This window comes from Kryptolebias marmoratus, linkage group LG2 (assembly GCF_001649575.2).
Source record: "Kryptolebias marmoratus isolate JLee-2015 linkage group LG2, ASM164957v2, whole genome shotgun sequence".
In the NCBI taxonomy this organism is placed as follows: Eukaryota; Metazoa; Chordata; class Actinopteri; order Cyprinodontiformes; family Rivulidae; genus Kryptolebias; species Kryptolebias marmoratus.
In genome coordinates this window covers 2,030,723-2,055,766 of record NC_051431.1, presented here as the reverse complement: position 1 = coordinate 2,055,766, position 25,044 = coordinate 2,030,723, and the positions used below count along the sequence as shown (strand labels likewise).

The 25,044-nt window shown below is 40.1% G+C and overlaps 2 protein-coding genes across 5 annotated transcripts in view; one reads left to right on the top strand and one right to left on the bottom strand.

Annotated features, from left to right (window-relative positions):
• LOC108247892 (spectrin beta chain, non-erythrocytic 4) overlaps positions 1-17,859 on the bottom strand; it is a 75,353-nt gene extending 57,494 nt beyond the window's left edge. For 2 of the 4 annotated variants that reach the window (XM_017436288.3, XM_025010602.2), the window contains exons 1-11: positions 17,333-17,859; positions 8,600-8,757; positions 7,695-7,846; positions 7,177-7,350; positions 2,694-2,785; positions 2,505-2,585; positions 2,313-2,428; positions 2,126-2,238; positions 881-1,068; positions 633-750; positions 393-551 (exon numbers count right to left, since the gene is read on the bottom strand). In XM_017436288.3, the coding sequence (XP_017291777.1) occupies positions 393-551; positions 633-750; positions 881-1,068; positions 2,126-2,238; positions 2,313-2,428; positions 2,505-2,585; positions 2,694-2,785; positions 7,177-7,350; positions 7,695-7,846; positions 8,600-8,744 (1,338 nt within the window). In that variant the 5' untranslated portion in view covers positions 8,745-8,757; positions 17,333-17,859. The remainder of the gene's footprint in view (positions 1-392; positions 552-632; positions 751-880; positions 1,069-2,125; positions 2,239-2,312; positions 2,429-2,504; positions 2,586-2,693; positions 2,786-7,176; positions 7,351-7,694; positions 7,847-8,599; positions 8,758-17,332) is intronic. The other 2 variants (XM_017436286.3, XM_017436287.3) reach the window with 1 other exon arrangement.
• A 911-nt stretch (positions 17,860-18,770) lies between these two features.
• Positions 18,771-24,975, top strand: blvrb (biliverdin reductase B). Its single transcript, XM_017436265.3, has 5 exons — positions 18,771-18,955; positions 21,019-21,180; positions 22,281-22,370; positions 23,795-23,926; positions 24,490-24,975. The coding sequence occupies exons 1-5, from the start codon at positions 18,871-18,873 to the stop codon at positions 24,642-24,644; spliced, it is 624 nt and encodes a 207-aa protein (XP_017291754.1). The 5' UTR covers positions 18,771-18,870; the 3' UTR covers positions 24,645-24,975.
• Positions 24,976-25,044: the final 69 nt, after the last annotated feature.

The window sequence follows — 25,044 nt, the reverse complement described above, 5'->3', positions numbered from 1 at the left end:
GTTAACAGGAAGTGATGTCACGTGTCTTCTTCCTGAGTTATTTGGGGTTATTTTGTATTCCACGCTACACAAACCCACAAAGAAGAGACTAGACCGCAGAAACGGTGGCGAATCGCTTTAGAAACAATAAATATTGGGTTAAAGTTGCGGGAAAGTTGTGGTGTTTTGGGCAAAGTTTATAAAAGTTGCGATTTTGCGGGGTTTGCTTAATTTTGTGTTAATAGTTGCGATCGCAACATCGCGAAATCCTGGAGGGTCTGATTTACACAACATCTCAAATTTGCCAGAATTAGGGTTGTCATTAAACTTTTCTTTGTTTAGTTCCCCATCTTCCCTGGAAGAGGAAACTGAAGTTTGAGCTGCACAGGGTCACAGCAGAAGCGTTTCCCTACCTGAGATACAAGCCTCTGGTTCTCGTTGAGCCACGCTTGCCTCATGGTTGTTTTGTGGTCGAAGCGCTGAGCCAACAGCTCCAGCTTCTCCTGACGGATCAGCTCCTTCCGCAGAGCTACACCCCTCTCATGCTCCGCCTTCTCCAGCCGCTCCCAAGCCTAAACCAAAAAAAAAAACATGTTTGATAAAAGAAGGAAAAGTAAAAGTACTTTAAACTTCGCAGCTGATGGATGGGCGACCTTATTGATGTCTGAGATGAGCTTCCCATCATGAGGCACGTAAGGTTTCTGGTTATTGGCTCTGAGTTTGCTTTGGATGGTAAAAAGAAGGACTTCGAGATTCCCTTTCTCCTGAAACCTGGACAGGAAACAAGAAACTCTGTTTGTGATTTAAAGTCACAACGTCGCCTCATCTTTAAGCAGCTCTTCGCTGTGCGATCGGAACACATCTGTGAAATGTTTTAAAGTTGTTAAATGGGTGAACACACTTGATGGGCTTCTCTATAGTGCAGTAGGTGGTGAACGCCTGCAGCTGCTGCTGAACTCCGGTCAGTGAGTTGGCAAATTTCTGATTGCTGATGACTGCGATGGTCTTCTCGATCCAGTCCAGCAGGTCTGACGCCAGAGCCTCGTAACGGTTGACTATCTTCTCCGCCTCTATGCAGTTGTCCAACACCTGAGGAAGAGAAAGAAAGGACTCAGAGAACAAGAAGCAGATGTAAAAAATAAGAAAAAATAAATCTTTTTATGCTTTGAGGTCTGCAACTTCTAACTTCTGCAAATGATCCAGTAGCTTAAAGTCCAAAGCACCAAACAACAGTTTCATTATTTAATAAATAACACTGCTTCATGTGGAAATAGGAACAACAAGTGCCAAATAATAAAAACAAATCATTCTCCTTCATTTTTGCATCTTTTATTTATATTATTAGAATTTTGGTTTTATTTCTAATTAAAGATATTTATTTGTTTAATGTTACTTCATTTAGCTTTTTTCCTCATTGCTGCTTCTAAAGGAAACCACAGAGAGACACAAAAAATAATGAAAATATTTTTAAAAATCATAAATAATATAACAATTTATGTTCGTACAAAAACATTTATTTAAAACAAAGACATAATTATACATAAATAGAAAAGAAAATGCTGTTTTTGTCTTTTGATTCTGTATTTTCATGTTTATTTAAATCCTTTAGTGAGTCAAACTCAGTACAGTTTATTATCTACAGGAACTTTCTCATGTATTTCTTATTCTTTTGCAGATTTTTTTGAGTAGCATTCTTATTTATCTGCAACGTCAATTAATAATTATTGTCTGCCACCTTAAAAGGTGGATGATCGGATAAATGCTCGTGTCTGTGTCTGTCTGTTAGCAAAATATCTCATGAACCACAGGACGTATTTTAATGAAACTTTCAGGAAGTGATCAACTGATGTACATCTACAGCTAATTAACCTTTAAGATCAACCTCATTCAAAATGTCCGCCACAGCTAATCAATCTCTGCAAACACAAAAATTGCTAAATTGCAAACAGATCATGTTAGATCTCTGTTTAAATCTTTGGCATGAAAGGCAGAAAACGTATTTATTCCTTCAAGGAAAGCTTCTTTTATTCTGTCCACACTGCTCACTCTTCAGCTGTCAAAGTCATATCAGCTCAAATCCTGTGGTTCATTTCTTGCGGTGGAAAAAAACTGACTGTATGCACAGGTGGAAAAGCCCGTCCGTTACCTTGCCGACTCTCTTCCCCTCCACAATAAGAGCCTTCATCTTGGAGAAATAGTGGTAATAGGCGACCACGTATGTGATGATGGACTTTTCATCGGGGTTCTCGGTGTTCACATCTGCAAACAAGAAAACGGTGTTACAGATAGCAGTCTGAACGATCCGACGGCTAACCGTCCCTAACCGTTCTCACCCTCCGGGTCCAGGAGTTTGGTGAGACCCAGGTGCTGCTCGGCGACGTTAAAGGCTTGCTGGAGGTTGTGGGTTGCATTGGACCGGGTCAGCTTGTGGAACTCTATTAGGTCAGGTCTGAAGGGCACAGAAAAGATTCTGACATAAAACTCATGGCTGTAACAAATAAGAAACCCCAGAAAACTTTTCCCACCTGTGTCTGTGTATGAGGGCGTTGAAGGCGAGACCGTCTCTCCAGCAGGTGGTGAAGTTCTGAATGTTGACCTCAGGATACCTGGAGGATAAAACAAGACTTTACAACTTCAACCGTAGAATTACCAACAACAAAGCTGTTAAACAACGGTAAGCTGAGGGTTTGGTGGCTCTTTGTGTCACGCCTCACCCTGCAGTCTTCATCTGGCACCAGAGCAGCAGAGCATCCTTAGCAGAGCGAGTTTCTCTGTTGTCCGCTGTGTTTATTTTGATCACCTGGATCTGAACACAACAAATCATGCATTTAGTGTTTCTTCTGGAGAACAGAGTGTCTGCCTCGAAGACCTTTGGTGATAATGTGAACGCTTCACACTTGACCTAATGGCTTAAAGAAAGAAGCAACACAATCTGGGGTTTTCCAGGTATAAGTCGCGGAGCGCCATGTGCCTCCTGAGAACAACGATTGGTGACGCTGACATCCAACAAATCACTTCAAAGTCACATGATACAAGGTAATTGTGAAATCAGCTGCTGCCTTCGTCACACACAGACACACAAGCTCACAATTTATCTCTTGAAAACACTAAGACTGAAGCTGAACATAAGGCTGAGCTGTTGATGTGAAGCAGGTGCAAACAAACAGAATTACACAGGCTTCAGGACTTGGATTAAAGCATTAGTCTGTCTTGAAACGGGTAAATTTTAAATATTTAGGATGAGATCATGACAGTAAACACAGCATGTGGACCAGGAACACAATCAGCGTCACTACTTCTGCATACTCTGCTGTTTGAACCGTTCAGACATCAAAACGTTCGGCTCTTTCAGGAGATGGCTGCTATGGCTTTAGATTTTTGTAACTTTTATACTTTTCAAAATATTTAACTTTATTTAGAAATGTTTTCCCCAGAGAAAAACATCGAGATCTCTTTCATTTCCTAAAAAACTATTATTCTCTTTGCTCTATTTTAGTCTTCTTCTGCTACTTTTAGCATGCATTTTGTTAGTTTTAGCTTTCAACTAATGCTTTACTACTTTTAGGTTTTAGCTCGTTTGTTACTCTTAGTTCGTAGTTAGCGTTTTGCTCCTTTTAGCTTTAATAACTCGATTTTTAGATTCTTCAGCAATTTTCAGCTCCCAGCATTTTATCTCAAGCATAAATTATATTGGCACTAAAATTTAAATTGTGCATCGATTTGTCTATTTCCACTAACACGTTTAACTGTAAATTCAATATCCAATCATTTAGCCTTAATCCTGACCCAAATAAACAGGTAGAATATACTTTTATTTAGATCTTTGCTGATGTTAAACAAAGAAGAGTTGTTCTAAATGAGAGAAGGATCCAATATTAGGGTCATATAAGATGACAGTGCTTTTGTTTGTTGTAATTATATAAAAATGGTATAAAAACATAAGAGGGAGGAACAACAAGGTTATATAAAGAACACATAACACACTGGGAACGTTTCCCTGATGAATAAATACACACAGCTGTGTCTAAAGTAAACAATGTTGTCTGTATTCGAAAAGCAATCCATAGATCTGGTCAATAAGACGGTAAAGCCTGATCGATGTGTCACCACTCAGTTTTACCATGTAAGCAGTAAACTGCACACAAAACAAGGTCACTCAGCCAGCCGGGCGCAAGATTATCACCAAGGTTTCTGCAAATAATAACGGAGTGTTATTATTTGCGTTTGGCTCTGTAAATGCGTTAGGTTTACCTCTTCTTTTCCTGTCAATCCTCTCCCCCTCTCTCTCTGTCTCACCCTCTCTCCCCTCTGCTCGTGTGCAGTTACTGCAGTGGTTCGGCCCTATCTGCTGACCTGGCAAAGCAAACTCTCACTTTCACCTCAGAGGAGGGCAGGAAAGGGGGGAAAAGAGCCAGAGACGAGCAGAGACAGAGCGTGGCAGGACAACAGGAACCGCTGCCTATCCAGACGATAACCTCCGTTTACACAAAAACAAAAATAAAACAATTAACTGCACATTCTTTTGTGCTCAGGTCCCAATTTCTTCATTACTCATCTGGAAGATTTTGGGTTTAAACAATGCAAATAAACTAGATGTAAAAGAAGGCTCAGGATATAACAAATTCAGTGTGGAAACAGCCTCAATATATTTAAAAGGAAGCTTTTAAAAAGACACAAATGATCAGAACAAGTAGGTTTATACTGTGTTTCAAAAAACAATAATCATGCTAAGGAGAGCCAAACAATGATAATATATTTGTAGTGGCATAGACAGCTGTATTAACATATTAGGGGCGTAATGGTACATGTATTCGTGTATTTAAACCATCATGGTGTATATGTTTTAGATGTATATTAAAGTATGATGAATACAACAGTCACAGATGATAAACGCTCCCATCCTGAGGAGGCTGCATGTTTTATTAAACTGCATTCTGTTAATTGCAACGTCAGAAAAGAAGTATAAAAACACTGTTTGAAGAACTCTGCAGAAAACAAAGCTGCTTCAGAATAACACGTAAAAGCAAGAGAAGCGGAAGTACGGCAAGCAGTTACGTCATAAATTGCGTGATTTGAAATCATCCTGTGGGAAGCCATTTGTGTATTTTTTTTTTTTCCTGATGCAGTATGTAATAATTTACCAAATCCACATAAATACAGGCTTTTTTGAGAATGAATGCAGATGGCTGTCAGAACAAGAACTGTACCTGGCCAACGTGCAGCATCAACAGCAGGATTATGTCAATTCTCTTAGTTTTAACAAACTGTTTTTATACAGCAGTTGTAGACAATTATTACAGTTACGCAGACACAATCATCATTTTCTTAAATAATTGTGATTGCTTGATTATTTGTGTCAGTTTAGATGAGGTGAGAGTCATAAAGGTTGCTTAAAAAAACGTCTTTTTTATTCAATTTAAAGAACAAAATATCTGATTGTGACTGCTGGTACACAAGCATTTGATCTCCCAGTCATTCAGTTTGGGGAAGAATATTTCAGCTTCCACACCGTCAGTGTGTGAAAGCTGCAGCCATGTTTGTTAGATAAAGCCTGAATGCCACCCGTCAACAACAACATATGAACAAACATTCAGTACAAATATTCCTGCCACACTGTCTCACGTCTTTACTCACGTGGGCAACAAAATAATGTGCCAAGAAAACAATTTTTCAAGCCGTGCAAACAAAATAAGCCCTGATTTTTAAAAACTGGGTGCTCAAAATGCATCTTCACAGCTTGGTGGTCACTTCCTTGCAAACACTTGACATTTAGTGAGAACACAACAGAATATTTGTGTATTTTCTCAGAATTTTCCTGCAATTTTGAGTCTCCAACTCGTCCGCTGTCCCCTCAGTGAGACACCACCTTCATGTCAGCTGGACCGAACTGCAGAAAACTAGTTAGAGACTCAAAATTACAGGAAAGCTGTGAGACAATGCCTACATTTTCTGCTGCGGTCTCACTAAATTCATACATACGACACATTTGCGACGTATGTAACTGTGAATAAATGTCAATTTATGACATTCCTGCAAATGATGCGCAAATTCATTTGTTGCAGTTTAGTCACAAAGTGTCTTAAAATGTCTCACTTTGACTGCAATGTATTTTGCCTCCAATGAGACAAAACAATTTGGTTTCATAGGTCACCAACCCTCGACAAGATGGTTTCCAGATGCTCACCACGGCTGTGACTGTTCCAAGTTTCTACGACACGAGAGCGAGGCCCTGCAGCTCATGTGAGGAGACATTTAGGAAACTGACAGTCGCAGCCCAGTGAGATGCAGTGATACAGGATCAGTTCGGTTCATGTGAGTCCAACCTGAACTCACTGCTGCCTGGGCACACAGTGCTTAGACAGCATTATTCTGTGATATTCACGGAGCTCAGTATTGTCATGATCGGCTCAACTACCTGCAGGACAACACATTAAACTACGCTGCTAATAAAATTACGCTGTAGTATGTGTAACCCAAGGGAGTGGTCTGTATGTGCTGTATGAATGATTGGACCATTATATGAAGCTGAAGGATGATTTTGCTGTGGTGCATTTTCCTTTTTTTATTATTAAAGAGAAAAATGTTCGGATATCTCTTTCCCACAGTGAGACTTCTGTTTGAGCCCAGTATGCAAAGATTGTGCCCTTTTAAATGAGTGTCCAGAATGAGGATGTTTTGGTACAACTGGTTCACACAAAGGAAAGTGATTTAATTTAATTTAATTTGTGTAAATGTTGAAGGTTACAGCTCAGTTTCTGTTGTTTCCAATAAGAGGAAGATCAGGGTAATTCTAACAAACAGAAAGCAACTGTAGCCCAATAAAATTACACTGGGAGAATTTACCCTTTAACCCTAAATCGTTCACAGATTTGGAAACTTCTCTAATAGACGTGTAACCCTACGCCTAAGATACAATTCTGTACAAGTTTGGTACAACAGGATAAAAAACAAATTCTAAGTTTAAACATTTATTATTTTTAAGCAGACAATAACTTTCCTAGAAGCGGGAACAGAAAAACAAACGGGGAGGTGCAGCAACGTAGGATTTGTCTCCTGATTCCTTCACTGTGACATAATACAGATAAATTTATGTTATTGTACCGTCTTATTTGTCTAGTACAAACTGTAAATAGTGTTCTACAGGCTATGTGTCAATCAAGACCAAGCCTGATGAATCTTTTATATGTACTGGTTTACCTGGAAGCGTAGAATAATAGTCCAGATGAGGCCCAACGTGAGGCGGTGGTTTCCGTCCACGATGTCGTGAGAACCAACATTTTCCAGGTGAACCCTTTGCTCTTTAAGGAACTGCAGGGCTTTGTCGACGTTTTCCAGGCTGTGGATCCGCATGCGACCCCTTGTAGGTCTCGGCTTGAGAAGAACAGAGGAATTAATGACCCACGTTACACTTTCTGCACGCAGCATCACGGAGCACAAGCATCAGCAGACACATACTGCCATTGATGTTAAAATATCAAAAGAAAGACAATTACGTCCAGAAAATTCTGAAGTTCAATTTAATGTGTTATATTTCCAAAATGAAGGGAAGAGCAAATATAAACTTTGCACGCACGCATTTTTCTTGCAAGAATAACCTTTCCTCCTAAAGCGGACTATATCCATATTCTAACCCTGATTTATCAGGACAAATAAGTGCTAAATTAGAACAGAGAGCCTTTTTATTGCCAAACAGGTGTGTGTGTGTGTTTTCCCACCAGCAGCTCTCCACTGAGGACTTCCAGCAGTCTGGTGAGCATGTATCCATCCCTCAGGTCGTTGTAGAGGTCGGCGATGCGACAGGACACTCTGGCCAGGTGAGAGTTGACCCACTTTGTGAAAGTTTTCTTCTGCACCGCATCTCTTTCATCTGAAGAAGATGAAGAAATAAACTTGTTGTCAACGGGTTGGGAAAAGAAGGATCTACTTGATGCTCAATACTGTCAACTATAACATACTCCTTTAGAATAACACATTTAAATCCAAGTTATAGATCATTTCTACTGGTTTTCTGTAAGACTTTATCAGTCTCTTGTGAAGGAGTTTTGGCCCACTCAGCTCTCTGAAGGTCCCACCACAGAAGAGGTTCTGGTTCTGGACCGTTCTGTTGTAGATTAGCTGCTGTGTTTGGGATCATTGTCCTGTTTGGTCGGACAGATGGCCTCACATCTGACTCCAGAATCAGCCCAAACCATCAGCCCTCCACCACCGTGCTGACAGCTGGGAGGAGCTGTTTGCTGCAGTGCATTATGGGTAAGTGTCTGTCCTTTGGTCTGGTTCTGGTCCAGAAGTCTTGCGGTTCCTTCAGATAAACCTGTCGTGCTGCCATGTTGTTTTTAGAGAAAAGAGGTTATCTCCTGCAGCCCTTCCAAACAAGCCATACTTGTCCAGTTTCTTTCTAATTGCCCTGTCATGACCTTTAACCTTTAACCTCCTAACTGAGGCCTGTATTGTCTGAGATGGAGCTCTTGTGTGAGCACTGCACTAACACATTTCAGCCAAATCACTCAGCGCTCAGGATTCACTCTGCATCTTTACAGAACATGTAATTTTCTGCCTTAAACGTGGATAAAACTCACAGTTCCAGCTGTCTGTGTCTGTGGGTGCACGCGTGACCTCTGACCTGCCAGAGCCTTGATTCGGGAGCACTCGAACAGCTTGGAGCTTGTGCACTCCGTCTCCCAGAACCCAGAGCTGATTGGTCGGTTGTTGTTGTTGAGCTGGCGCTGGGCTTCCGCGTTGTCCAGGTCCGGGGAGGCATTAGCCATCGCGCCCGCCGCCCTGCAGCACACAAAGCATGATCGGAGGAAAAGTTACGGCCTGTCGATGTCTGGGGAAAAGGGATCTGGTCACAAACATAAATGACATTTACATTGTTTTATTTTTGCAAAACAATCTCGAAATCCATGAGGTGCTGAAACAAGGAGGAGTAATCTCAATGTATAAATAAACAGTAAACTAATGCACAAAAAAAAGAAGTGTTGAGGTGAGATGCTGATCTGTTCACAGCTGATAATTCAATTCTGACCCCACACGTCAGCAGATACTTTATAAACCACATTCAACACAGATAAAGTTAACTAAAGGGAAGAAAAGGATTGAAACAGTCACTTTTAATCAGGAGTCTTTAAACTCTACTTGGAATCGCCGGAGCGTTTTACAGCAGCACAGCTAAAAATAAAAATTCTCTGATGTTGGTCTTTTTTTAAACGGTGGAACTCAAACAAAAAGATGAGACCCTTTTCTTTTATCTTTGTCCCTCTGACAGCTACAGTGATAAAAATAACTTCCTTAAAAAAAGAACACAAAAAGGAGGAAAAGAGGTGAGATTTCTTGTCAGGTTTAGATGCATCCATGAAAAGAAAATGAAACTTTAGTTAAAAAATAACTCAAAATAAGGATTACTGACTTTCTCGGTTTAAATATGTAGCAATTCTTATTGAGGGTATCTATTGCAAATTCTTAATAAAACGTTTTAATTTGCACAGCACTGCCTGATCTATAGGTTTGATTAAATCTTCATTATGTTGTATTTTTACAATCACTATGATCCATTATGAATAAAACTGGGTTTATGAGATTTAAAAACTACAGCAAGGTTTATTTAAACTTTACACAGCGTCCCAACCTTTTCATAATTAGGGTTGTTTATATTTACAAACTCACATGAACGTGCATAATTCAGTGTAAATATTTGAGAGTTTTTGTCCAAACATGTAAAACTACCAATAAATGTCCATAATTTATTAGAGATCTTTAACTTTTAATAAGCAATAGTTTTATGAATTTATTTAAAACCTCAAGCATGTTTTTGCAGCTCTGGATCAGTTTTATTTAGTGAGAGAAGGAGCAGAAATGGATCTTTTGTTTGCAAACGTTGCAGACCTTCGTTCTAGCGTAAAACCACCAAACATTCAGCCAAAAAACATTTGGTCTGCTGCTTTTTTTACATCACTGTTGTAGTTGCTAGTTAGCATTAAATATGAAGAAAAAAAGTACAAAGCGGCATATCGCTTTCATGTATAATGGTTACTGCAGTGGAAAGCTATTTAAAAGCCATTTTTTTTGTTTATGTATAGGTTATATATTATAATTCTGCACTGACCACCACAGTGGACATAAGTAGATAATGCAATATGCTTTCTATCCACTGCAAGTGCAACAAAATTTTCTCAAATCCATCTTGGATTTGAGAAAATAAGTCTTCTTTCCATCCTCTTTTTATGCCATAAGAGAAAGAAAAACACTACAGGAATAAATCCTGGCTGAAGTTATCATAATTCATGCATGAAAGGGATATATTTGCTTTAAATCCACCATTTTTGAAAAACTTATTGTCTCTAATACAACATACAGTGGATTGTGCTTCAGAATAAGCTGTGGATGTTTGCAGTTTAACCAATAAACAACAATCATAACAGTTTTATACATTTTTTTAATATTCTCCTTTGTTGCACGGATGGAAAACACGAACAATGTTTGCTGTCAGAAGAGCAGATGTGCCCACGGGACATAAAAAATGCCATTTGGTGCTCGTCTCCAGGCTGACGATGGGGGGATACGTGTTTGTATGCATGACTGGTCCCACTGGGAATCAGAGCCACGTCCTCAACAAGCTGTCTGAGATCACAGCCAAAGGAGGGGGGGTAAACTCAGACATGTATTTATGTGACGTCACATCATCAAAATGATAATATATGGTCTTATGATAGTTTAGTTTTCAACAAAAGAAAGGACAACCTGAGTGGTTTATTATTACAACTTCTCTTAATTGTGATAGTTTAAATAATGTCACATTTATCTGCACAGCTGTGTCCTTAAAGTCATGGTTTAACGTCCTTTCATGCTGATATTCGAAGGTATTTGGTTTGGTTATATATTATCCAGGAAAATATTGAAGATTTTTGATGGTTTGTGAACCAGATCAGCTGACCATGTTGGTCCCATCGAAGCCTGGTGTCGTTAAAAAGCCCCCAATGATCACACAAAATGAAAAAGGCAAACACCCTCCCCCCTCCACACAGCATAAATTGTGTATAAGTCATTAACTTTACACCCTCTGATCAATTCGTGGACAAAGAGGTTCAGAAATATTAAAATGATGCCCAGTTTAGGCAGTTTTTCTCGTCTTAGTCGTCCCTTTTTGTCCAACTCCCTTCCTGACCTTTTACTCCGTGTTCCCTGCAAGAAAATAATCCCACCTCACCGCCGTCTCTACACCTAAAACACTGGAAAATAACACGGAGTAAATGTCAGTGGTGGGAGGAGGGGCAGCTGTGCACTTAGCCCCCCTCCCTGGAGGAAATAACAGCGAAGCATTACGGAGCTTTTTATGTGATGATGAAGCAGACAGGACTGCAGCAGACCCCAACAAAACACAACGACATGAGACAAACTCCACAAGTTTACAGAAGAAATTGAAGAAAAATGAAACGTAAATGTGCTAATTTAGCTGTTGCTAAAAATAAAAAGCCACATTTTGACTTTAAAACATAAAACATTTTACCGAAGGAGCTCAACGCAGGCAGGATATTTACTGTCTGCTGCTGAAAGGTGGTTTTTCCCCATGTCTATGTGTCTGTTAGCAAAATATCTTATGAACCACTGGTCAAATTCTAGTAAAACTTGCAGAAAGTAACCAACGTCTACAATGGAGTAAGTTTGGAGTCAATGATTTAGGATGCTCTAACTCTAACTCAGTTAATTTTGGTGTGTTAGTAGCTGAGCATCATCCACTGCCGCTGGAAACAGGTGAAAAATATGAGGTTTAAGGTGAAAGTCAGGCATGAGTCGGTCCTAAAATTAAAGGTCTAACATTCTTTTAAGGAATGCATATCGCCCACAACCTTTCATGTTTTACACAAAGATGATCTTATAATGAAAAACCTTTAAAAACGTCATTATGTGCAATCTTATGTGTTGTGAATGACCGTCAGCTCCAACTGCACCGCATTTTAGCTGAACATCTGTACGGCCCTTTCCATGTGGGCTAAGGACGATTAGCTGTGGCGGACATCTTGAATTGGACTGACACCAACAGGTAATCAGTTGCAGATGTACAGTCGGTGCAAAGCATTAAAACAAACACGCACTCACAGACTCCGCCTTCGCCTTTGGTGGCGTGCGGTAAACGGTTTGGTAAGAATGAACTAAAGTCTGTAATGTCCTAATAAGAGTAGCTGTTTATGTGCACACACACACACACACACACACACACGTGTTGAGATGCATGTGATTTTCAGACAGGGTGTCAACTTTTTTGCCCGAGGCTGCCTGAATCCTGAACAGCTGAGTCCAATAATTAAAAAGAAGGAAACACACACACACACACACACACACACACACACACACACACACACACTAAAGCAGGCCTTTGAGTCGAGACTCTGACTGATTGATGGACATCAGGTGGTTTATTTAACAACAGCAACAAAAAGAAATGTTGTGATTTTGTGCCAAAGACCGAACAAAACCTGCAGAAAATCCCAGAAAAAACAGACATGAAAAAAAAAAAATTTTCACTTGTTTTTCTGGAAAATATAACCAAGGAGAAGAATTTGTTTGGGTACGTTACAAAACGCTGCTCTTCAAATATAAGTTTCAGGCTGAAATTTGATGTCTTTTGTAATTTTATGGCCTTTTCGACACTTATAAGTGCACCACACGCTGGAGATAAATCAAGATTTGAGTTCTACGCGTTCAGAAACCAAAGCTGAAAAATAAAAACGGTAAACTTCCCGGTTATTGGCCAGCCTGACGCAGGTCAACCACGTGACTCCTTTCAGCAGATTCTGTTGGATTTGTTTACATTGAATGCAGACCTGCATGTTAGAGTTGCATATCAACATATCTGGAAAACTACGGGAGTAAATTCTTTCACACTGTACCGTCTGATATAGATCAGTTTTATTTTACAGTCTGCAACGAGGGGCTTTAATCTGTGTTGGTTCTGCGGTTTGTCGCCTCAGTGCTACACAGTTTACATGTTTACATAAAATCTTTGTTTTGATTTGCTTTTAAATTAAATTACATGAAAATATATGCAGTTTGTTTTATTAAAAAGGGAGCATTAATAGCATCTAGTTTGAGAAATAAAACATTAAAGTGATCCGTCCTCACTGACAGAAAAAACCAAGTTAAAGACTTTATTTGTCCTCCGTCTCTTGGACTCAGGACAGATTTTAGATCCTGAGGTTTTTATTTTTCTTCAGGTGGACCCGTTGGCTGACCACTCTACAGTTTATGGGACAGAAAAGCTCTTTCCTCAGAACCGCTGACGTCCCCTGAGGTCCGAGTGCATTTCAGTGATGGGTTTTCATACTTTCACTATTTTTTTACCAGTTTTTTTGTTTCAGAAGCAAAGTTTATTTTTGGACTCAGTTCAGACAAAACGTATCTTAAATTTATTTGTGCATTCTTAAAACAATATTCAGCAGCAGCACCAAATTCAACATTATTCTCCAAATACTTTGCAGATAAATACTGTTCTGATTTAGTCGAAAGAAAAGAGCAAAAATGTGACTCTTTTAGGGGCAGCTGCATCATTATTATAAAGGTGATAATGTTTTTGCTCGTGTGTGTCTTTGCTTGTCTGTTAGCAAAATATGTTTTGAACCAGTGGACGGATTTTAATGAAACTCTCAGGAATGAATCACTGGATGATACATATCTACATATCGTAACCACAGCTAACTGACTCAGTGGGTTTTACAGATGTGAAGCTGAGCCTCAGTGTGGTAGTAGCTGAGAGTCATCCTCAACACACAATAACAACAACATCACATGACAAGGTTTGACCAAACCAGCTGGAACTCCATCACCGTGAGATTATTTTAATTATAAAGGGCGATATGCATCCCTTCGAGGAACGCTGCGCCTTAAATATTCAAATGTTTTATTTCACTGAACCAAAACTGTGAGTTTAAAGCCTTTTAATTGTGTTGTCTCTGTGTTTTTATGGCCCTTCCTGTTGATGGTGCCACGATGAAAACCTCCACCCCCACCTTTTATTATCCTTCACCCTTTTTCATCCCTCGTCTCACTCCATCAGCACGCATCCCCCTGTCCTCACCTGTCCTCACCTGTCCTCACCTGTCGGTCTGTTTGCCTACGAGTCGTGTTTGGGGTCTGTTTCTCGTCACACGGGACGGTAAGGATCAGGTGTCCTTGAAATGCTGCAGTGGAGCGATTCAGATGCCAAAACTAACGCGCTCGCTGATCAGAGATGTTTACTTTGTGAAGCAGCTGGATTCTTGATGAAACTGTTGTTTTATTAAAAGTAAAAGTTAATATCAACTCTGAATACTCGTGAGTTTTATTTTAGTTTTCATTATATACAGTCTTCTGCTAATCCTCCCCTTTAAGGTCGCTTTGTTAACTGCAAAAAAAAAACCAAAAAAAACTGACCAAGAGACACAACAAATGCATACTGACAGGCGTTATAATGCCTCAGAATCAGAAGGTTGTAAATATTTAGGATGAATGGCATTAAAATCAGCTGCTTCAGTACGTTTTTGTGGTCAAACATTGATCACAGTTGTGTTAAATGTCTTTTAAATCTCGATTATTCTTAAAAAGGTACAAGTCATAGCCCTGTTTTATCCCCTCCACGAACAGGAAAGAGATGTTTCACTGTGACGTCACTCAGGACACGTTTTACACACCACAATGAGTCACTTTGACTCACTTCACCTCGGCAGAGTGAAACATCTGTGACGGAGAGAAGCAGCCGACGCCCAGCTCTGACGAGGCAGGACCACGGGTTTTAATCCAGGTCCGAAACAACCGAGAGGTTCGGATCCCCTGAAAGACTGCCCAACGTCCAGGGGAGGACAAAGAGATCTGGAACATATCTGGGTTAATGTGAACTACAGCTTCATACTGTTTATAAAATGTGTCTTTAGGAGGATCTTGATTTAAAGGCTGTTTAAAAATGAAGAGGCTTTCCATCCAAACTGAGTTCTTATCGCTGAAAGATGAAGAACACTAGCTAAACCTAAAAGGAAATAAATCCTAGGTAAAAGCTAAAGTTGCAAAAGGGTAGCTAAAAGTATTAAAATGCTATCTGGAAGCTAAAAAAAAAAGCAAATGGCTGGTAAAACCTGAAGGCAGCAAAAGGCCAGCTAAAACTGAAGGATCATAAGAAAACAATGATTCTGAGGGAATTAAAGATGTATTTTTAAGGGATAATATTTGGTGAAGTATAAAATTTACAAAAACCCTGAATGAGCTGAATGTTTTGATGTAAGAACGGCTAAAATAGCATAAAGTCTGCAGCTGCAGCTCAGTTGCCAAGTATTTAAAACAATAAAATAAAAGAGGAAAACAATAGTGTGAATGCTGAGTCAGCATTAAATAATTAAAAATGGTTGTTGAGGTTGTTTGTGTTGCTATTTAACCTTTTTTTGATTGTCCTAATCGAGATGATTGCGTTTAAGTCTTTGTTGCTGTTACGACCCCCCTGCAGACCATCACAGAGGTCAAACAGTCAGGTTTGCCTCATTAATCACAAAATATCAAACTTTAATATTACCTGCCTCAATCTGTGAGAGGGGATTAAACTGCCTTCATAATTCTCACTAAATAATCTCATGAAATATCATAAAATGTTGTGATTTTAGCTCAACATCTAGAAAATTCATTCATTTATGGCCATTTTTGCATTAGCTAGTATCCATTAGCTGTGGCGGCCATCTTGAATTAGAGTGACTAGTTGTCGAGGTTCAATCAATGATCACTTTCATGAAATATTTCACTAACAGACAAACAGGGATGACACTGACAGTTAAAGCTAAGGTTTGAAGCTAAATGATGATGCTAAGCTACTACCACTGCATTTATCTGTAAAACTGACTGAATTATGTAAATGTTTGTGTTTCTTAAAGTCATCTGGCTGTGGCAGCCATCTTGAATTGACTCTGTAAGTTAATCAGTTGTAGATGTGCGTGCAATGAATAATTCCTGAGAGTTTCATTAAAATTCCCCCAGAGGTTAATGAGATATTTCGCTAACAGACACACATGAACACACAGACAAAGACTTCTTCTTTCAGCTGTTCCCTTATCAGGGTCTCCACAGCGAGTAATCCTCCTGCATCTAACTCTGTCCTCAGTCTAAATCCCTCCATGTCCTCTCTAACTGCATCCATACATGTCCTCTTTGTCCAATGTCCAAACCATCTCTAACTTTGTCTCCCAGTCCTTCAACCTGTGCTGGACCTCTGATGACCTCATTCCTCATCCTGTCCATCCTCGTCCCTCCCAAGGAGAACCTCAACATCTTCCTGTTCTGTCTCCAAACCAGTCAACATGGATGCTCTCACCTTTGACCTTTGCTGCCACCCTTTTGTCACAATCCCTCCTGAAACCTTTCTCCATCCTTAAGTCCTTGAAGTCCTGCACCTCTGTGACCTCTGACCTTGGAGCCTCGCTGTTCCACCTGCCTCCACCTGTTCCCTGTTCTCCCCACAGATCACGATGTCCTCTGCAAACATCAGAGTCCACCAGGGAGCACAAGCCAGTGCATCTCTTGCGCTGGCCCAAAACCCGGGTAAATGGTGACGGTTCTGTCAGGAAGGGCATCCGGCGTAAAACACTTTTGCCAAAACTAACATGCGAGTTCGTCCAAGCGACAACACACAGACAAGGACAAAACTATTAATTATGTAACTCTGACCCTGACAGTATAACCTCCAATAAAGAGCAGGTGACCAACAAACCCATAAATTAACATAAATCAGATTAAGATCTTATTTTAAAGAAAACCATTTGTAGTCTGAAATACTTTCAGCTAGTTTGGATTAATGTTTAAACAGATTGTGTTTCTGCAGGCCTAAGTTAATTTGATACAGTCCGTGATAACCTTTTTTACAGTTTGTACCTTTAAATATGATGTGATTTTAATCCTGCAGGACGTTTAATATTCACACTTGCACTGGAGTTATAACTCCTGCTGCTGTTTGCATGAAGCTCAGTTTATAGAAACCAACATATAATGTTGAAGTTTTAAAGGCCAGAAACTGAGCCGCTAAAAGCTGCAGCAAGCCGGTGAAATCCCTGGTTCACCAGGCCGTGTCTGCTTCTAAAACCTGTTTTATTTATTCTTTTATGTATTCAGAGATAAGACAGCCAAGCCCAGGTGGTGCCCAAGTGGTGTCCAGGCGTGCACCGTGTCTCACATGTGGGTGAAGACATGAAACAGCGCGTCCTCTCTCCGGATCACTGCGGTACCCTGCGCCCAAATGCAGGCCGGCTTCCCTGCAGAAGAGGAAGGAGCACTACATGCACCTCCACTCCTTGGTCTGAGCCAAGGAGATGACAAAACAAAACGGCACGAAATGAATCACCATCGGCCTTACCTTTCTGGGTCCGAACCGGTACCTTTCGGGTCTGTCCTCCTCCTCCTCTCAGCCGCCTGGATCGATGGGCAGAGCGGTTATCAATGGAGGAGACTGGCGCTCCGGGTCTTCCCTCGGTTAAGTCCGTGCTGCTACACGTTTATCCGGGTGATAACAAAAGCAGGCTGCGGGGTGTAGGACGATAATGCGGGGACACAGCGTCTTCCTGGGGGCCGCAGCGGGAACCGCCGGCCGGGAGATGTAGTAGTCGGTGCTGAGGCTGCGAGCCGGTGGAGGGCGATGATGATATCCATAGAGGTCCCCGTTTCCACCTGACACAACCTCTCCCTCTTCCTCTTCCTCCTCCTCCTCCTCCTCCTCTCCGCTGATGATGCTGGAGAGAAATATCAGCATCGGTGCGGCGAGCGGAGAGAGTAAACTGCCAATGAGAAAATTATTTAGGCAGCCGCTAGAGGCCGCGATTTACACGCGAACTGAAATATTACTGTAATATTAATCCTTCTAAAAAATAAATTAAAAAAAACACAAATAAGCATACTAAATGTGGCTCATTGTCAGTTTTGTGGACTACATTTCGTAGCTAGCATTGCATAAAGTTATCTAAACATGTTAGCCACGGGCTTGTTTTCTTCTTCGTGTTTAAAGGAGGATGTAGTACCAGGTTAAGGTGTGAACACTGCCACCCAGCGGACAGATTGTTGTACTGCAGGATTGTGTCACATTGATTTTAATGCAGTCTGTTTCAAACGATCTAGTATTTATGGCAGGCCGTTGTATCATATAAACACACCACTCTACAACCGACCAATACCAATGACTTATATTCTATATAATATAATATATACGTCATTGACTAATACATTTTGGTGTCAATTCGATTCATGGCTGCCACAGCTAAATGATCTTAGAAAGCACAAACCTCTAAGCATCTGAAATTGATATGATCTCTGAAATGTTTATTTTAAGGTAAGATAGAAGGAGCTAAGCATGTCAAAAATACCCTAAAGGTTGCAGCATTGGACCGGAAATTGATTTGAATTGCAATAAAATTGTGAAAACCGAAGATAGAAAACCTGAGTACAGGCAACAAACCACTGCAGGGTGAAGCAGCTATGGAGGATTAACACAATAAAAGAGAAACAGAACCTCAGCAGTGTGCATGCCTTCAAACATGTCTTTATCATAAACATAAACAACACACAATTAACTGCAGCTTCAGGGATCAGCACAGATAATGCACCCAAAAAGTGCGCATATTTATGGTTCCTACATAAAGGTCACTCAGATGTATATTCCGACAGGCTCCTTATGGAGCTCCTTGGTGATCCGAGCTGATTCCTGTCATGATTTAATAAAAGTTTAACTGCGGGGTTTCTTTAAATCCTCTGTAGGAGGAGTTTGCGCTGCGGAAGTTTCCTCTCATGTGAGCAGCGCAAAAAGAGGCGTTTCTTCATGCGTCTTGTCACTTTCCCCTGTGTCGATCTGCTGAGGACAACCTGGAGCTGATCTCACTAAATAATAATAATAATCATCAAATCATGTCTGAATCCGTAAAGAACGTCGCCATTTTTGGAGCCACAGGGATGACGGGACTGGCGACGCTGCCGCAGGCGGTGGCTGCAGGTAAAAGAATCAGAATAAAGCGCTTTTTCTGGGTTTTTCTGCTCAGACCGTGCACCTTTAATAATGGGGTTAAATCAGGTCCTGTAGGACAAAACATGATCCTGTTCCAGCAGTTATTTGTTCATCTGTTAGGTGGATAAACAGGAGGATTAAGTTACAATAAATGTTCAGGGAAAGTGTCACGTGATTCAAAAGTGTCAAAATAAAATACCATTTCAGGCATTCACATGTGAAGTAAACCTTCCTTCTGGCTCCTGAAAGCATATTTAATCCATATAAATATATATAATCTAAATATTTAGGACTCTTTATGGTTTTTGATTCTCTTCAGAGTAACTCAGATTATTTTAGGTTCATGTTTCCAAAATCGGAGTCGGGATAAATAAAATTTACTAATAAATGAAATAATTTCTCCTTGTATATTTTCATCATAATATTTAGAAAATATGAAAACAATAGTCGTAAATGAAAGAAGTGTTTTTGTGCTATTCTTATGCTCTTATTTGTTCTTATTTTATTTGATCTTTAACAATGTCAGTTCAGCCAAAGATCGCAGGTCTTTGCTGTTATTTTGGGTCAGAAGCTAAAAAGTTAGGGAGCCACTGTTTTGGTTCATCCATTGTATAATTTTTTCACATTTTAGCTGATTATTTTATTTAAAAAATGGCACCTTTTTTATGATTTTTTTCTCTCCATTTTGGCTGTTCCCTCAACTGAGCAGAAAGCAAAAGAAAGTTTGTTTTCTTGCTTTCAGAACTTTCCATTTGGATCATATCAGATTTATTCTAATGAAATTACATCAATAAATGAGTTGGATCTGATTATTACTGATTCATGAATTTGTCATAAAAGCCTTTTTTAGTTTTCAGTTCCTGTTTTCAAAGATAAGAAGTGCACACAAAGGTAAAATCAGACATTTAAACACATTATGTCATATGACTGAAATGATTTAGCTGCATTTCTGTTTCCATTTGCTCAACGCCAGGCAAGGAAAAGCTGACGAGTCATGTTAGACGTTGGTGGTCAGCATTTTGCTGAGTCACTGCCGTTAATCTGAGAGCTGATAGGAGAAAACTGTTGTCTATCTGTCCTGCACATTCAGGGTGGATCTCTGTCCTCCAACCGCTGGACCAAAGAGCTGGTGATGCTCCAGAAAACGGAGAAAACTTGATTAAAATCAGCAGCAGTCAGTGTGAGGGTCACTGGATCAAATCCCCACTTCTCATCCACGACTGAAATTATCCCAACATGTAGTAGTAATAGTAATATCCTTCATTTAACCAGGAAAAAAATGACTCATTGAGATTAAAATCCTCTTTTCCAAGAGTGACCTGGCCAAGACAGCAGCATAAAACATACAACAAATACAAAATACAAGACCAAATACACCAAATACAAAAGCATAACCATGAAATGACATAATTACTCATTAAAGCAGCCAAGTGATCTGATCTCTCCGTCCTTTAGAGTTGATTTAAATTTCCCCAAACGTAACAAGAGATGATAACTAAGTCCTGCAGGGGCAGAAAATTTAAAAGCCTTTTTACCCGGTATAGTTGTATAACATACACAACACATAAAGAAATCAGATACACAATCTAATACTTCTGCTAGTTTAGCTGTTTATATATCAAAACGTTCAGTTCATTCAGGACATGGATGCTATGGCTTTTCTTTTTTTATGCTTTCCAAATTATTTCTCTTTACTTACAAATATTTTCCCCACAGAAACAGGTTGAGACTTTCTCTTTTAAATCTGCTTCTTCTTTAGCTACTTTTAGTTTTTATCTGGCCTCTTGCTTCTTTTACCTAGTCTTTTGCTTTTAGCTGTCAGTGAGCCTTTTAGTACTTTAGCGTTTATCACTTTTAAATATTTCTACTTTTTGCTACTTTTAGCTTCTCTTCTGTTGCTTTCAGCTTTTAGCCAGCCTTTGCTGCTTCCAGCCGGTCATCATAGGTGAGCAGCTGAAAGAAAGTGTTTTTGCTGCTGTTTGTGTTTCTGCTTCTTTCAGCGTCAACTCTGAAAGTGTTTCCTCTGATGCTCATCTTGTGCTCTCCTTCAGGGTTCAATGTGACGGTGCTGGTGAGGGATCCTGCCAAACTGCCCGCTGACCACAAGGCAGCCAGAGTGGTGGTGGGAGACGTTCTGAACAAGGACGACGTGAAGAAGACTCTGGAGGGACAAGATGCCGTTATCATCATCCTGGGCACCAGAAACGACCTCAGTAAGGCCATCCTAAATCAGACTTTTTGGACTCTCGGTCATTTTCCTCCACAAACTGCTCACTGTTGGTTTTTCTTTCCATTGTGCAACAGCCCCTGCACTGAGTGATAAAGTTCAGTTTCTGTTCACCGATCACCGACCCGACCCTGAAAAGGCTGACATTTTTAACAGTGTAATAATAAGACTTCCACTAGAGGACGCCAGAGGTCTTTTACGTCATGTGATCCAAAAGAATGGCTCCTCAGCAGATTCTCAGTCATCCAGGACGTGACGAATCCTAAAAGTTTAAAATCAAAGCAGCTGGACTTCTGTTCTGTAGCTGAAGTCATTTTAGAGCTTTAGTGAAAAAAAACAAAAAACTTTAAACTGCATGAGATGAAGACCTGGATGACGCACCGAGGAGATGTGCTGATCCGTGTGACCGTTTATAATGAACATAACGAGAATTACACGTTTTCTATTACACGCATTTTTAAATGTGCAAACCAAATCACCTACATTTTTAATCTTCTAACAGTGTTTAAATCTTTAATTTCACGACCTGAACTTTGTGCTGTCTTTCTGAAAAAGAAGTATTGTTTCGATGATGCTCAAGGAACCCCGGATTCCTGACTAGAAAAGCTAAAAGCAGCAGAAACTGGCACAAGAGGACAAAAATAGAGCAAGAAGAACAATGTTTCTGAAGGAATTAAAAAAACTCTTGATGTATTTGTTTTGGGAAAATACCTGTAAATAAAGTTAAAAGTTTTGTTACAAAAACCAGAAGTCCTGGCACCCGTCTCCTGGGTGACCTGAACTTATTGATATAAGAACAAAGTATGAAGAAATTGTTGGATTACAAAAAACAGGATATGATTGTGTGATTCATGCTGAATCCATCAGGATACAACAGACAGCAGTCAAGTCAGGTAAATAACACATAAAATACATTACAATCCATGCCTTCTTCAGTTCCAACATCAGATGTAGTTGGTTCGTTAAAGTCACATGTGTGTCTCTGACCTGCCTCATGTGGGTCGCTGTCACCTCGACCATCATTTGACTCTGAGCACATGACCCAACAGCTCGAGTAACGTGTTGCTTTGCTGTTCTGCTCATCAGGTCCAACCACCATGATGTCTGAAGGCACCAAGAACATCGTGGAAGCCATGAAGGCACGAGGGATCCGCAAAGTCATCGGCTGCATGTCAAGTATAACTGATGTTGGCTTATTTGTCTGATGTGAGAGGGAAGAAAGGGATTAGATGGGTTTGAGCTTGCCCTAAAAAGTCAATTTTTTCATACAGACACAGATTTAGATCAATCAGAGCCGAGGCAAAAACATACGTGGACCCAAAGACACAGGAAGAACTCATCAGCACGGACTGAAAGTTTCACCTGAAGATGAAGCCGACACCATTAATGAGCCTTCCACGTGACTGTTGCACAATCCTGGTCCTCAGGGCCACCATCCTGCATGTTTTCCTTGTTTCTCTGCTCCAACACACCTGATTCAGATTCACCTCTTCATGTTCTGCAGAAGCCTGTTAATCACCCATTGATTCAGATCAGGTGTGTTGGAGCAGAGGAACAAGGAGAACCTGCAGGACGGTGGCCCTGAGGACCAGGATTGGAGACCCCTGCACAATAATGTCTTTCCTGAAGTCTGTGTCTCTCTGAGACTTTATGCTTACATGGAGAGACGGGACTTTAAGCTTGTCCTTTATGGCTTCAACCTCTGGCTTCTGGTCCTAACTCAAGTTATAATATACGCTGATAGTGTCTCACCGAGCTGCCTGTCTTCATTTTCAAAAGCGCGCTGCAGTAGATTAAATCGTAAACATGCGGTCAGCTGAGGAGTTGGATAAAAGCAGGTCGAGGCGGGTATGATGTGGGCGGAGATGAACAGCGAAATAAAGTGCACGGCCTAAAATACAAGCTGCGATTTTCAAGAATTAACCGTTCAAAAAACCGTCCTCACAGCTGGCTGGTCGATGCATCGCAAACACGCAGAATTCAGTGAAACCGCCGCTGAGAATCTCTATTTTCTCGTAATTTTGAGTCACCGACGTGTCTCAGTCAGATTCCACCTTAAGTGTTAAAAAGTTCTTATTGCCAGTTTGAACAGGTTACCTCCACCCCACAGTGGGGGGTTGTTCCTGTACGAAGCAGTTTGATTTAGTGATTTAAAAACCGTCACTTCAGATGACAGGCGTGCTGTTAACAGCCACGACATGGCTTCTTGCAAATAAATGTTTATTAGTTTGTAAAAACGTGATTTTGGTTGGTTAAGGTGTGCTTTTTTCCGCATGGCAGGGCTGTAAAGACTGATAAAATGTTCAGGACAGTATAAATGTTGAACTCTGAGCCTGAACGTCTCTCTTTCACTAATTTACTCTGTTGTTTTTAAATATCTACATTTCAACCTTTGTACAAATTCGTTTTTTTTGCAGATGAGAAATCAAGCTGTTTAGATATTTTTGGACAAACCAAATAAAGTGAAGGATGTGGTTAAAGATTTAACTTATTGAGAGAATAGGAAACAGATGAATGTGCTGCTTTTTGAAACGGATATCTCCTCATCTTAGGTCATTTGTGTTTTTTTTTCTTTTCTTTTTCATCTTCACCCCTCCCAGCATTCCTTCTGTGGGAGCGCTCCAAAGTGCCGCCCCGGATGCTTCCTGTGACCGAGGACCATGACAGGATGTACACGGTGCTGAAAACCTCGGGGCTGGACTTCGTGGCCGTTATGCCTCCTCACATCGGCGGTCAGTAGAGAAGTCTTTCAGTAATTAGCAATAAGTTAAAAACATTTCCAAATTAATTAAAAATAAAACATTGACTCACCATCCAGTCGATCTGGATCATATTCCAGTTTATTCTGGATGTTTTTCGGTCTACTTTAACAGACTTTTAGCTATTTTAGCCACTCCAGGCATCCAGATGTTTAACTCGTTCCAAATATTGACTTTTAATATTTGTAACATTTTGAGTTGTTTTACCTTATTTGCAGTTTTTCACAGAAATGCATTGAGATCTCTTCAACTTCTTGAAAAACTTGAAAATTTTTAACATACTTGATTTATTTTTAGTTTTTAGCTACTTTGCTTTGCTGGTTTTAGCTGCTAGCTTTTAGCTACCGTTCTGCTGATCTTAACTTTTAGCTATTTATTTGTTAATTTTAGCTTTTGCTCGGATCGTTTCAGTTGTAAAAACTCAGTTTTGGCTTCATTCAGCTCTCAGAGTTCACACTGAATTTTTGCAGAAAACTCTGTTTGTTTCGCTCATATTTTTTATAACTTTCTGTTTGTTTTGGCGTTGCTCTCTGCAGGCGACCTTCCTCTGACGGAGAGCTACCAGGTGTCAGAAAATATGGTGCGAGGAAGAGCTATCTCCAAACACGACCTGGGACATTTCTTCGTCAAATGTCTGTCCACCTCCGAGTGGGACGGCAAGACTGTGGGAGTTTGGGCGGAGTACAAATAGTCCTAAAAACACACATCTTTAATCTCTTTCTAAGATTTAAGGGCCATTTTTAATGTTTTCTCCAAACCATAGAGACAAAGAGGATTTTGATATTTTATGTATGTGTGTAAATTTTAAACAAAATTCTTACTTTTCATGATTAGCAGCTTGAATTTATCTCCTGTTAATCTTTATTTTTTATTTTCTGCTCACATTCAAGACCTGTTTTAGAGAAGCTCCAATCATTGGCATTGCTGTTTATGTTGCCTTACATAAGTTGAATAGTTTTTAATCTTGCAATCAAACACTGTTTTTTCTGGAAATAAAATAAAAACATTTAATGTAAGCTGTGTCAAGTGCATGAGTTGCAAACTGTTTTTTTGTCAGTGTTAAATGTTGCAAAAGAAAAGATTTAAATGCT